This window comes from Diadema antillarum, unplaced genomic scaffold (genome assembly GCF_040938485.1).
Source record: "Diadema antillarum isolate AM-2024a unplaced genomic scaffold, OU_Dant_1.0 scf00000160, whole genome shotgun sequence".
Taxonomy (NCBI): domain Eukaryota; kingdom Metazoa; phylum Echinodermata; class Echinoidea; order Diadematoida; family Diadematidae; genus Diadema; species Diadema antillarum.
In genome coordinates this window covers 1,870,001-1,884,163 of record NW_027271049.1, presented here as the reverse complement: position 1 = coordinate 1,884,163, position 14,163 = coordinate 1,870,001, and the positions used below count along the sequence as shown (strand labels likewise).

The window sequence follows — 14,163 nt, the reverse complement described above, 5'->3', positions numbered from 1 at the left end:
GAGGCGCTTTTATCATCTCACCGATTTTTCCACCCCTCCCCCTCTTTTTTATTGCGATTTCTTGTGCCTCCTCATACCTTTCCTTCGATAAAATAGTAGGTTAGAACTGCTTAGCGTTGACACGTTTAGATCTTTCAAAAAATCACGTCAATGGGTAAATAATACCTGTTTGGCATTTCGATCTGAAAATAGCATAAGTCCATATTTCACATTAAAGTTGATGGTCTTGCATCTAATTATATCAACATTTGAAGATGACATTTGGGCATCCTTACCTTCCAGTATAACCATATTTATGAATTTTGTCAAAAATAGTCTTCAGCAAATACCCCCTGCCCACATCATCATTGTTTGTGAGTAAAAATGTTCATAATCGACTATTTGGAGCAAAATCTGATTCGTCTCCTTCAATAAATATACGCACTGTCGTATAATCACCCACTGCACCAGGGCCGATAGCAATGCATAATAGTTCCACATCAGGGGTAGATAGTGTTAAACAATGGCAAAAATATGACATGCTGTTTAAAAAGACTCTTTGAATCAACGCGCCGCTGTCAAGGCTGTTTTACTACTGTTTTTTTTGGGGGGGTGTTTTTTTGTAGATTGTCTGTTGGTTTTTAATGATGTGGTATCTTGGGATCAATAGTGTGATGTCGAGGATGTCAATAGTGGAGCTAGAAATTTATGCACCATCATCCAGCTTCGATCGCCTCACAAGTCTTGCAGGCGGCATCGATGCTGCATTCTCTGCTTGTCTTTAGCGAGGGGGGGGGGGGGGGAGAAGGGCATGCAACTCATCTGATTCCGTCATCGATCGCACCTTCCGATTTCTCCTTAAAGTAATCTCGAGCCGTCTTTCCTCCGTCTTGGTCGAGAGATTTTTTTTTTTGGCCGCGAGGAGTCGACCTTGAGAATTAATATCATTACACCGGTGAGGCTTCGACATGTTCAAATAATGAAAGCAAAAGCTATCAGGGGTGGGTCGCTATTTTTTTTTTAAAAATAGACCCTATGCTGAACACCTGCTGTCGATTTTAGAACTGCTGGCGTGAATTGGTAATGTGCTTCTCTGATAAGTAGAAAGGTGTAAACCTGGCAGTGCTTCTTTTGTTATTTCTTTCTATCTTAAAGCCACTATTCACCATTCGCAGATGGAAAAAAAGTGTGTGTCAAAATAGTTGTAAATTGTGATAGGAAATACCAATGTAAAAATGTTAATCAGTATAATCAGTGCTAAGTATTGTTGAATAAACAAAATATCAACAATAGTTTTATTCAAATAGTTTCTAGAATAAACCGTCTATACAGTCATTTCTTTAGAAAATTAGTGATATCTCCTGATATTTATGGCTTTACTGCGAAATTTTTGTGTGGTAGGATGTTTTGTGATACAACTGAACTATACATGTGTATCAAAATAATGTGAGAACTCGAACATTTTTGTAATCACTACTCCCAATTATTGTGAACGGTTCTTTTGAAATTGTACTCTTTTATTCCTGAGAATGAGTCCACATTTGTATTACCATAGCAACTGTTATATCATTATGTTCATTGCGTCTTGATGCGCCATGCCTTTCTGTCACTGGCCTTTTGTTTATTTAGAAATAATATACAGCGCTTGTGAAGTGCATGGAAAGAAATAAGAATTACTAATCGTTCAAGTTTCCACGCACGTTAGCGACAAGCAATTTCCATCCGCGCATGTATACAGGTACACACGAGTATAATAGGGATAGCAAGAGTATGGCGGTGACACGTCTGGGAAATATCACAACTAGGACTGTGCTATCTACGGTAGACATGGCGGCTTTAGCTTTCCAGTTGACTTATTACCTGCAACTGGACCATCAAATCTTTCTCTTTGCTCATGTTACTCTCCTTCAGAGCATAAGTGTTGTAATGAATTGGCACGCAGGTGAATGGGATTAACTCTGCACATGCGAGCAACCTCGTGTCTTTTTTTTTTGGGGGGGGGGGGAGGCACTCCCTGAAAATTAGCCTCTGACTTTCCCGGGGGTTATTTTGTCACTTTGTCCCGAACAATTCATGATTCATCACTGTGATACCGCGTGCATTCACGGCTCACGTGGCAGCAATTTCCTTCCGGGTCAGTGAATCAAACGGTCGATCAATTACAGGTATGCCTCCTCCATTCGTATACGCCGTGGCCGAGCGAACATAAAATAGCTGCCGAGAAATACGTATGTGCCTCGCCCGTAGACGTATTATACTTCAAGGCCCTCTTCACTCTAATACTAGCCAGTGCTGCTGTGTGAAGACTATCGTGGCGTCATGACTAACACTATGGTGGCTTAAAGGAGCGATATCGTCGGAGTAACAATGGCTATATCTAATCATTAACTACGGAACATACGCACACAAACACAGTACACGCAAAAATAAACAAACAAACAAGCCAAATAATTTGTGTGATGATTTTATTCGAAGTTTGTGCAGCATCGTTATTTTAGATGACGAAACACTCAATGTGAAAAAAAATTGTTCAACACAAGATTTTCCTTTTTTTTTTCAATTTCCCTTATCCACTGAGAGAAGCATCCGTGTATTGTTGTTATTTTATGAGACCTTATATATGAACCCAAGTTTGCTTCTCCAAGCTTTGAAAGCGATATATTCAGGAGTACACTGACCCATCTATATGGAACAAGGGTGCCATGTCTTGCAAGGCGACCAATGCGAAGCCCACCCGCCTGTTTGTTTTCTGTATTTCTTCTTTCAAAAACTTATTCCATTGGACTCCTTAGCTTAATTTTGCTGCAAAGCTATCATAGATTATTAGAGGATTACTGCACGGGCATGACTTGAGATACCACACCAAGCTGGTGGCCAGAGTAGTACAGATTTCATTGTCGTTATTAAACGAGAAAACCCTCTTATTGTGAGGTTTTCCCAAAATGTAAACGTATCGTTCTACTCGAGGCTAAAAGCCAGATGGACGAAATCCGTGGCGCCTGCAAAAACACCAGGATGTGTTTTCAGCTAACAGAGGGAGCAATGTGACAGTGTATGACACCGGCGTCCTCTTCACGCGTGCCATGTGATAGCCTTACCCATTAAAAATGGTAATTATGACACATATACCTCATAACAACGGCAAACAAAGGGAGTTATATTTCGTTAAAAGCACATCAGAAATAGTTCTCATCGTTGAACATTAATACGAGCGTTACTGAGATCAAGTGCCGCCGTCTATTATTTTATTTTTCTGATGGCTTCACAATTTATTTCCCAAGTGGGGGAAACATTCATTACTAGGTAAAACCAATGCTTTTCAACAATGGGGACCAGACAAAGGAAATTAATCGTTTATCGCTGGCACGCTGTCAAATTAGTTTTCTATGTCACGTGACTAGAATTGACGTCACCGCAGCACAATGCTGATACAAAATCCACGGCGATTACAAAAATGTATACATTAATTTCAAGCAATACGCATATCTTTTCTTTTGACACTTTTGTTGTGCTAGTACACGTTCCCATCACAGATTCTTTATTCTTTAAAATCTTCCCAGTAGATTCAGCTATTTCTATTTTATCCGGCACATATCACGCAATTTGCATGCAAAATTACACACTCTGGTAAAACACTGAATAATGGCGATCGCCCATATATCTTGGATTATTTCGTATCCATCATTATCTGCGTATAGCCACTGCTGAAATTACACTCAGTGCATTTCTTCGTCCTCGCTCCTGATACGAGAGATAAGCATATCTTATGCTCTTATGTCGCCACGGAATCTCCGAGGAGGGTGAGATGGGGAAATTGTGAGATTGATGGGGAAGGACGAAGGAGAAAGGATTAGGATGGAGTGAAGAAATGATGAAAAGGGGACAGAGGGGGATAGAAAGAAGGGAAGAATGATAATCAAGACAACAACTAGGAAGTAGATTCCGAAGAAATAGAAAGAAGAAAGCCATAAAGGAAGAGAAGAACATAATTATAAAAGTATCTGATTGAGAGGGAGAAGATAATGAGGAATGCATTGAGAAAGGATGAAGATAGCAAATAAAAAACAAACAAACGGATGAAGCTGGAAGACATGAGAATCAGCAAGGAACGGAGCGAACAAAAAGAAAGGATTCATGTGAGAAGGAAATGAAGATATCATAAATGAAGAAAGGAGAAGCGTGGAAGCAATATGGGGGAAGAGAAGACATTCAGAATGAAAAAAAGAAAATGAAGAAGGAAGAGGGAGGCGGCCTTTTGGCGTCTTTCATCTGTCAGGGACAGTATTCAATTTTTAGTGGGATTACACTGCTCGCTGAGCTCATGAAAATTTGCTTCAAAAAATTGTCGTCTTGAACAAGGAATTGCCCTACGGCAGTCACTTGAACATGATTAAATGCAAGACCGACTGGAGACTGCGCCCAGAATACGAAATCTCTACTCGGCTCCAAACTGAAACAGTCACCATACAGTCACGTGTTATAGATCAATCAGATTCTATTTGTATGTCATGAATTGCGCTCGCCAGAAACTTTTTCGAGAGAAAATAAGAATACAATATTCGTAATGTTGTGGCAACTGCGTGCGACTGTTTTGGCACATCCTATGAAACCAACGCTTATTCAAACAGTCAAACCATCTCGTTCCTCAGTGCAGGAGTCTGTTTCGCGCAGGTATCACTTTATGCTGTGTAACGACGTGATGTTGTGCGAGTTCGTGCTTATTCCAACACACACACACACACCCACACACACACACACACACACACACACACACCAAAAAAAAAAACACAAAAAAAAACGTGCATACAATCTAATGCTCCACCTGTAAGGTATACCTCACACATTGATGAATATATAGTTATGCATACATTTTGTGTGTATGTATGTGTGTGTGTGCGTGTGTGTTTTTCACAATTTGTTCAACCTGTAACGCCAATATTGAAATGTTTTCTCACGAGGCTCAACGTGCTCAATGTATTATGTTATTGTTTTGTTTCTTTACAATCTACAGTATATGTGTAAGTATCACAATTATAATAAACATGTGAATTTTGAACACCGAAATCATATATTATTTCATTTTCCTTTCTTTCTTCTCCGATTGATCGCAGTGAACTGTTGTGACTACGCACTGTGTCGATGTCTGCGGCGCGTCCCCTATGCCACCATCTTCGCCCTGCTCGTCCTCGCCGGCGGGCTCGCCCTCATGACGTACGAGATCCTGTCCATCGACGACACCGTGGAGCAAATGTTCCGAGGGACGCACCTCGATCCGACAGAGACAAAACAAAGCAGCAAGTTCTACCAAGGGTGAGAAAATAAAATAAAACAAAACAAAACAAAACAAGCAAACAAACAAACAAACAAACACAGAGTTTTGTCTACTTTCTAAATGAAGCGTTAGTTTGTAAACAGTGCAGTTTTAAGAAGGCTGTGAATTAGCTACCTATGTTGAATTCCTGGCTAAAGGCCATTTAGACAGACGCAAATCAAAGATCTGTCTACTCTCTAGTTCGAAAATTAGTGAATGTAGACCGTGAGGTAACAGTTAAAATTAAAATAATCACCAATTTTCTTCCAAGGGTAAGGCAGTGGCAGACATATTCTGTCTACTCCATTCGGGATGCCAAGTGAACAAGGAGTGGAGAGGGGAAAACAGAAATAAATTGATGTGACAAAGTAGCGAGTTTTACAAAGGATAAGACAAAAGCAAACATTCGACCACCTTCAGAGGTTAGAGGTAGCATGTCAGAGGTTATTTATAGTTGACAAAGAAGAAGATGAAGAAAAAGATGAAGATGATGATGATGATGATGATGAAATAGAAGAATAAGAAAAAAGGAGAAGAAGAGCATTCGTCAGGTGTTTTTTTTTTCAAAAGTGAAAGGGAGCAAATCCTTTAAGATGAAACGAAATAACTTGTTTGTCAAGAGTGATGAAATAAAATGATCTTAAATCGTCTTCAGTAGAGGGAATAATATTCTTAAAACAGGCACAGTAAAGCAGACAGCTATATAAAGGAAAAGTCATTGACAGTTTATTGAAGGGTAAGACCAAGACATTGGTAAATTTACTGACTTCATTCTGAAGTTATATTTTCATAAAAATGAGAGGGTGCTGTACACATTCTAGTGTATAATCACGCCCTTTTATTTTCTGTGAAGATGGCACACGATGTAAAAAAATAACTACAAAAACAACATGCACAGACGCCACCGATATACACGCACCACTTATTCAACATTTAGAATCCTTATCACAAGGTAATGAATATTAAAGAAATACTGTAGAATAACTGAGTGAGCTCTTTACGCAGTTCATCTTTAATTTATGCACAAGATGATCTAGATTCTGCATGTCCATTGTCATTATCATGATGGCGGATAGAAAATGGAAAGCATTCCATTCGTCTGCATTGGTGTCATTGAAGCTAATCAGTCTATACGAGCACGCTAAACAGAAATAGCATGGCAAGTTACCATACAAAATGCTATTTGTAGTATATTTGTCACATTCAGTATGCGGATGTATCAATTTCAAAAGCACGCCACATAGCTATATCACAAATTACAAGGCCGAAGTGAGTCTCCAACCCTCTCGGCAGAGGTCTTTGGACAGAAGAACCGCTAAACTATACTTCGTGCCTAACTTCGTATGACTTCCTTGCCGACAGCCTCAATTTATCTTAAGCCCCCCTCGATTCCTAACTCGGGGCACTCCATCATCCGAGGGCCATCTCGTGTCTACCAGTGCAAACATTCTCCCGGGCCGGACCAAACGAGACTTGGGTTTTGGCCGCGCTGGACGGACCGAACGAGATAGTTTTGTCGTATACCAATGTCTCGGCCTAATCAAGTCTAAACAATGCAACTCCGAAATGAATTGATACCTCATTCGTCAAGGTAATTGCATTTGCAGGCCGTGATGTCACTCGGTGTCCAAACATCTTTCGATGCTGAACAGTCAACAACATTTACTGTTGTGCTGTAGAGAGAGCTTTCATGTAGTCCTGCCAACTCTGGGGAAACTCTTCTTCTTATGACTGTTTTGTATAGAAAGAAGTAAAAACAGTGGATCTACACCTCTTGCGTATGAGGTCATTCCACGAGTCATACGGGCCACGAGTTCGACATTGAAAAAAATGCCCATGAGTCATACAGCCCATGTGTACTACACTCGGAATATAAGGCTCATGAGTCCGACACTCGGCAAAAAGGTCCACGAGTTTGATACTAGGCAAACAAGGCCCATGAGTTCGACAGTAAGCAAAAAAGGTCCTTGAGTTCGAAAGTACTGGTAATAGCGACCCACGAGTTCGACATTACATTACGGGGCTTAATGTGTCGTGTGTAATGACAGGAAAATCAGAAAAGTAGTTTGGGTAAGGTGAAAGCAGGGTCGTCCAAAATTATAATCTCTGATATGACACAAATCAAAAAACTAAATAGCAGCCAATAAAGTAGAACGCAAGCATTCGACAACACAAGATCCAAGATTGTCAGCACGCATGAAAAAAGGTTCAGTGTTGCGATACGCCTTCTTTTTTTTCTTTACTGTTTCTTTGTCGCTCTAGATGGGATGACACGCCTAATGCTGTGTATGGTGGTATCATTTATAGCTTCTTCCAAACGTTGGTTAGCAGCAGCCTTCGCGTAGATACTGCGCCGAGATATCACGGATATTTGGGCCACCCCGCCCCTGTAAAGTGACTGAAGGGAGGTACTGAGGTAGAGTAGAGAGGGATCTCTCCCCCCCCCCCCCCACTTCTTCTTCTTTTCAAAGAGCCCGGAGCGGCGTGCAATCAAAATGTCAGCTGTAATCATAGCTGATCGAGAACTTGATAATCCCCACTCACGCTTCCAAGCCAGAGAGAAACCGAACACGGTCTGGAGTTTAGTTTGATGAGAGAGGAGAATATATGGCTATTAGCAGTAGTTGCCATAGGTAGAATATTTCACGGGAAATGCACTGGTAGAACAGAGGGGCAGCAGCTAGAATATTCACGAGCAAAGCAACAATAGTCATGACTGATAACTTGTCAACGAGCAGCAACTCTGAATGGGTCATAGTAGAAGTAGTAGAAGTAGTAGCAGTAGTAGTAGTAGTAGTCGCAGCAGTAGTAGCAGTAATGATAATAGTAGTAGTAGTCAGGGGTAATAGAAATAGCAGTGGTAATAGTAGTAGTAGTAGTAGTAGTAGTAGTAGTAGTAGTAGTAGTAGTAGAAGTAGTAGTAGTAGTAGTAGTAGTAGTAGTAGTAGTAGTAGTAGTAGTAGTAGTAATGTAGAAGTAGTAGTAGTAGTAGTATGGGAGTAGTAGTAGTAGTAGTAGTAGTAGTAGCAGCAGCAGCAACAGCAGTATTAGGAAAAGTTGAACTAGTAGAAGTAGTTGCTGATGTACCCCCCCCCAAAAAAAAAAAAAAAAAATAATAATAATAACAAAAAGATATTGAACTCCATCAATCAAAGCACTATACTCAGTTTTATGTAAAACGTAATCTGACGGCGGCTGGTATTACATGAAATTAGAAATCCTAATTTTTTGTCTGAAAGGGTCCAAATTTGTGAAAGCCAAAACACACTGTGGTGAAACATGATGGAAAAGATAAGACCCATCAAATCCTACGTCGTTGTGTTCTTGCTTTAGAGTGGCAATGTGCCTTAACTCTTATATGCGCATTGCGATCGCAATGCCCACCTTTAAAGGACAAGTTCACCTTCATAGACATGTGGGTTGAGTGAATGCAGCAATATTAGTAGAACACATCAGTGAGAGTTTGAGCAAAATCGGACAATCCGTTCAAAAGTTATGAATTTTTGAAGTTTCTGCTCAGTCACAGCTAAATGAAAAGACTACTATAGCTTGTGATGTCACATGAGTACAACGATATAAAGAAAGAATAAAGAAAATTCAACATATTTCCATTTTTCTCGCATAACAAAAGAACACTCGACTTCTCTCTTTCAGAAGGCAGGGGGAATAATATTACCCTTAACATACGTCAGTAGCAAGTCGAAGAAATGTGCACTTTATTCAAAAAGTAAAGTTTTGTGAAATTCTCTTTTTATTTTCCTTATATAGTTGTACGCATGTGACATCATACATTGTAGTAGTCTTCTCTTCCAGCAGTGACTGCGCAGATACTTAAAATATTCGCAACTTTTGAACGTATTGTCCAATTTTCCTCAAACTTTCACTGATGTGTTCCACTAATATTGCTGCATTCTCTCAATCCTTATGTATATGAAGGTGGACTTGTCCTTTAAGCAGACGTTATGACACTATCTAAGCTGTACGACGTTGCTGATTGACACTCGCCCAGCTTGGGGTATTGGGGGTAAATCAGACAAGGAGATTAGCTTACAGGCCACATTATCGCAATGGTGATACGAAAAACACGCGGACAGTCCACTGGTCCATGTGTATACGGTACAGACTTGTGTTCTTACGTGTAGGTGTATTGACATAATAGTCGTCTTCTTTGTGCCGTGGGCATTAGGCCTTTGTGTCTTTAGCACCTGAGCTCATTTTCTTCTTTTTTTCTGAGGGAGGTTTGCAATTTTGCAGGTTATAGTATTAACAGTTACATTAGCAACAAGTGAAGCTCGCGCTACTGATTAGTTGTTGTCAAGCTGTTACCATGCATGGAAACTGAATATATATCAATGCATTTGGGGTTTCCATTGTCGTAAGCTGCTAGAACAGGAAGTATACAGCTTTAAGCAAGAGACGTGGATGTGTAATTGCATCTTGACATTATAAAGTGGCTTGCATGCTCTCTGAGTTCAGTGTGTGTAGATGATTTAGGTGCACGTCGAAGGTAGAAATTGATTCTTTTTAAGGGATTCTTTTCTTTGCAATTGTGTCCATATCACACTCAGACACGAAGCAGCAAGCGCAAAAGAATATGCTTCAGATTCCCCCTTTCTTCCCTGTCTTTAAGGTTTCTGTATATACAAGCTGACAACGCAACCAATCAAAATGCAATGATTTTTTTTTTCCCAGAAAACGCTAGTAGAGATTTTTTGTTTAGTCACTCAGGAGGCAAGAAACTGGAGCAGACGACCAAATCGTTGCCCAAAATCCCTGGGGAAAAAAAAAACGTACGAAGAAGGAATCATGCATGACTGTACACATTGCCACAGCCGCTCAACGTCAATGTGTGTGATTATGCTTTTAGATATATCCCCTCCTCCTAGTCCTACCCCCTCCCCTCCATCCGCTTCGCTTCCCTCTCCCTTTCCCAATCCCTTCCCCTCATCTTCCCTTCACTTCCCCCTCCCCATCCACCTTCCCCTCCCCTTCCCTTCCCCCTTTCCTTCTCCCCTATCCCGCCCCATTCTTCCTCCCCTTCGACTCTGCCTTTTCCTCTCCCTACTGAGGTAGTATTTTTCCCCGCGATCAATAAGAGATAAAAGCCACTTTACGCGGGGAATAGTGAGTCACCCAAGCTATACGATTTTCCCCATTTTCCTGCTCATAACTTTGCTGCATTTCATCTGTCCGGTGTGTTAAGTTGGACTCCTAGGGTCGTATCTCCGAGGGGCCTTATTAGGGAGATCGTTGCAAAAAGCTCCAAGATATGTTGCTTTTCATTTAGTTTTTTTTTCCCCGAAGGGAAAACAATATGCCACGCGGAAAGCCTTCGTCATATCATTTCTTATTTCTTCACACGTCACGATTGATGTTAATGAAGCCTGAAAATGTCACTAATTTATTGCAGAACGACGAACTTTCGTCTCTCAGACACGGAACTCCAATATCAGTCTTTAAGGATCTTGCAAATCATATTACTTGATATAGAAAAGAGAGTGCGTTTACGTCACATTTACAGCTTAGACCACACTTTTTTCCTTCGTGAAACTATGCTTACCTCTAACAGTAAGAATGTTATTTCAATAACTGAAACAAGTTAGACAATTTAGAATCGTCTTTTTTTTTTGGGGGGGGGGGGAGAATTATTCTTTCCCCATAACTAGACAGAGAATATCATCATAATCATGACATCTGAGATGATACAGACATTTTTCGCCGTCGTTGTAATATCTCATTATGACGTAGGCCTATATGAGACTGTTAATCGTCAGCTTAATGCCAAAAGGGCCTTAAAGAACTTCCCCTGCTATGCCAAAAGGACACTAATAGTGTACAAAGTCTATAGCGTTAAGGGCCTTTTGGCATAACAGAGGAGGTGGTTTAAGGCCCTTTTGGCATAAGACCGACGGTTTTATCTTTTTCCCTCTTGTTAAGAGAAAAAAAAATGAAAAAGGAAAAAATGAAAGAAAAAATCTTCTTTGGATTAACTGCGTTAAAGGAAGAGCACAAAATATTTCTGGTCCACCTAAATGTAATTGGTGACGAAAATCCCCAGAAAGACTTCTTCAACATCTACACCAGATAGCGAATTTTTGGTTGAATGGATCTGCGTCTAATTCAGGGACGGACAAAGGTGTCTTTCATAAGACACGAACACCGGACACTGATACTTTTGGACAAATATTCTTAGATGTTGAGGGATTTTTTATTTCATTTATTTATTTATTCATTTTTCTTGGCCAGGACCATGTAACAAAGACAAAGACACTCAAGAAAAGTGTCCTTTTGACGAACAAAGCATAAGGCTTATCTCTTTTTTTTCCCTTTGCGATAACTCATTCAGGATATTCATTAAAACAGTTATTGGAGGGCATTCAACTTTGACCAGTGCAGCAATTGAAATTGCACGTGGATTATCTTCCGGTACGCTGTCCGGGGGTAAAGGCCGGTGGTAACTATCCGGTAGTGAGTTATTATTGATAGCAAGTCAGTAAAACGCGGCTGCGGGATTCTCTTCTTTGTTTCGACGTACCAGGGAGGTTCTCTTTCCCACCTTCCTGGACGTACGTAACCTCTGAATAATGGATGGTTGGATAACACAAGTGTTTTCGCACTTGCCTCGAGTCCGGGCCTCGAGTTTAATTTTGTTTTGTTCTTTCTTGTCCTCATTAAAAAAAAAAAATCTAAATTGGGCAACAGGGACGAAGTAGAGGGAAGATCCATCTTTTGTTTTCATGCTTGTCGTGATTGCTTGTAGCTAAATGATATCGACAGCAGGATGTTTTGATTTGAGTACGAGATGTATATGAAAGATGTACTACATTCAGTCCCATGAGATGAAACAATGTTCCTTGAATGTCTTAATCACTTCCTCCGCTATTTTGGCAGAGAGGTCCCAGGGGGCGATTAAACCAATAAAACGTGGAAGCGAAAGCTGTGATGGAGGGGAACTTGTCCATTCCCTTTGTTCCAGCACTCATTCAAAGCTCCGTTTTGTAACGTGTCACTGCTATGTACGAATGTCCTCCCTCATTCTCCCGCCGAAAAACGCGCGCGCGAATGCATGCACGTTGACATGACTCTATTATGCAAAGTGACAAAATCGCCCCCGGGCAACTCACTTCCGATTCGGCCACTACCGTCTGTTCCCAATCTTCTGCTCCCATTTCATTTCCCGCTTGCTATATTGTATGAAAGCGAGCCCGTCATATTGTTGTCGAGAGGTGCGAAAAGAAAGCAGGGAAAGAGTGTTGAAAGCTTGAAAACTCTCTGAGATGGACAAAACACTTTGGTGAAGTGGACTCGTGAAATCGCCGACGATTAACGGCGAAGGGTTCATTCATTATTCCGATTTCGTCACCTTTAGTGATTCTTATATAGTCCTATGAAATTGGCAGAATCTGGGAAAGGGGAGGTCATTCAAGCGGAAAGAGAAGGTGTCCCAGAGAGGACATAATACAGCATAGATGACGCAAAGAAGAACGGAACAAAACAAAACAGACAATCGAACGGGGGAGGGGTATCCTGACTTGGTGACGCATATCTAGTTTTCTCCCCCCCCCTCCTTTTTTTTTCTCTCTCTCCCTCCTCCCCCATTTACCCCTCCCTCCTGTTACGTGCATCTCCCTAACTATGATGGTTCCTACGTGATAAAGAATAGTACAATTTCTTATTGTTTTATTCATTCAAAAACACAAGAAATTAAGAACGAAGGACCACATAGTTTTATGTATGTATGTAGTCAATATCATTGGAGGGACTGCATTACTCCTTTCGCCGAATGATAGCGATTTACAGTAAAGATTAGTAGTTCATTTCTTGCCAGCACAGTACATTCAAGACACAGCACTCTGCACTCAGTTGATGAAGATTTACGAATGGGCATAATGTACTTGTGCTCTTTTAGAACCATGTCCTTTGAAAATGTCACGCATAACGCATTGAACTGCGATGCATCACCATTCATCACGCATGTGTCGCATTTCTGACTTGCGCAGGCAGTGCATAAAACAGGACGGACGACACGCCCTACAACAGTGATGAGAACACGAGACACATTATAAACGATTGTAATCGATACACTCGATCGGGTCTGCCCATTCAATGTCCTATGTAATCCAATTTGTGGGTCAGTCATTGTTGAATTTCCGTAACATCGATTTTTATCATTTTCTCTCTCTTTTTCTTTTTTTTTTGGGGGGGGGGGTGGTTAACTGCAAAGAGTGAAAAAAAGCCTAATGAAGAACAGATGGTGTAATGGGGATTAGGTTGTGTTTAGTGAGCGTTGTGCTTTAGATATGATAGCTCGTGTCACCGTAGAACAAGAGTCGGAAGACAGAACCTCTCCGTTATGTCTGTGTAATAAATAGAACAATGAATATGCAATCATGGAGATTATGATCATGGTTATTCTAAACTATCAACACTACCATTACTAATAATGGTATCAGTTTCAATGTGAGTAATATGAAATTTAAGCATTAGAGCGAGGACATTATTTGCATGGACAATAGTCATCTAGAGGTATTCATGACTATAGCTGAGTCAGCTCGAGATAAGCTCTCGAGGGAAAAGACATTGATCGGTTTCTAACATCCTCATGATCCACTTCACACTGATTGTCCAGTGATACGACCATCGCTGGATCTTACACTCCTCAATACACGGAGTTAGCGCATGCCTCGAGCCTTATCAATGGGGGCGCTCTGACTTGAAATATCATGACCTTTTTTGTTGTTGTTTCTGTAGCTATACAACAGGCGTAGAAAAAAACACTTCAGTCATGTATCAGTAATTGCATTCAAAAGCAAACAGCTAATCTATACGAGTGTTAGGCAAACAAAATATTTGCACGACTTCAAGTTTAATGA

General features: G+C 40.6%; 1 protein-coding gene across 1 annotated transcript in view; it reads left to right on the top strand.

Annotated features, from left to right (window-relative positions):
* Positions 1-14,163, top strand: part of LOC139722206 (neuronal membrane glycoprotein M6-a-like) — a 129,214-nt gene that overhangs the window by 81,864 nt on the left and 33,187 nt on the right. The window contains exon 2 of the mRNA XM_071633522.1: positions 5,091-5,289. Within this exon, the coding sequence (XP_071489623.1) occupies positions 5,091-5,289 (199 nt within the window). The remainder of the gene's footprint in view (positions 1-5,090; positions 5,290-14,163) is intronic.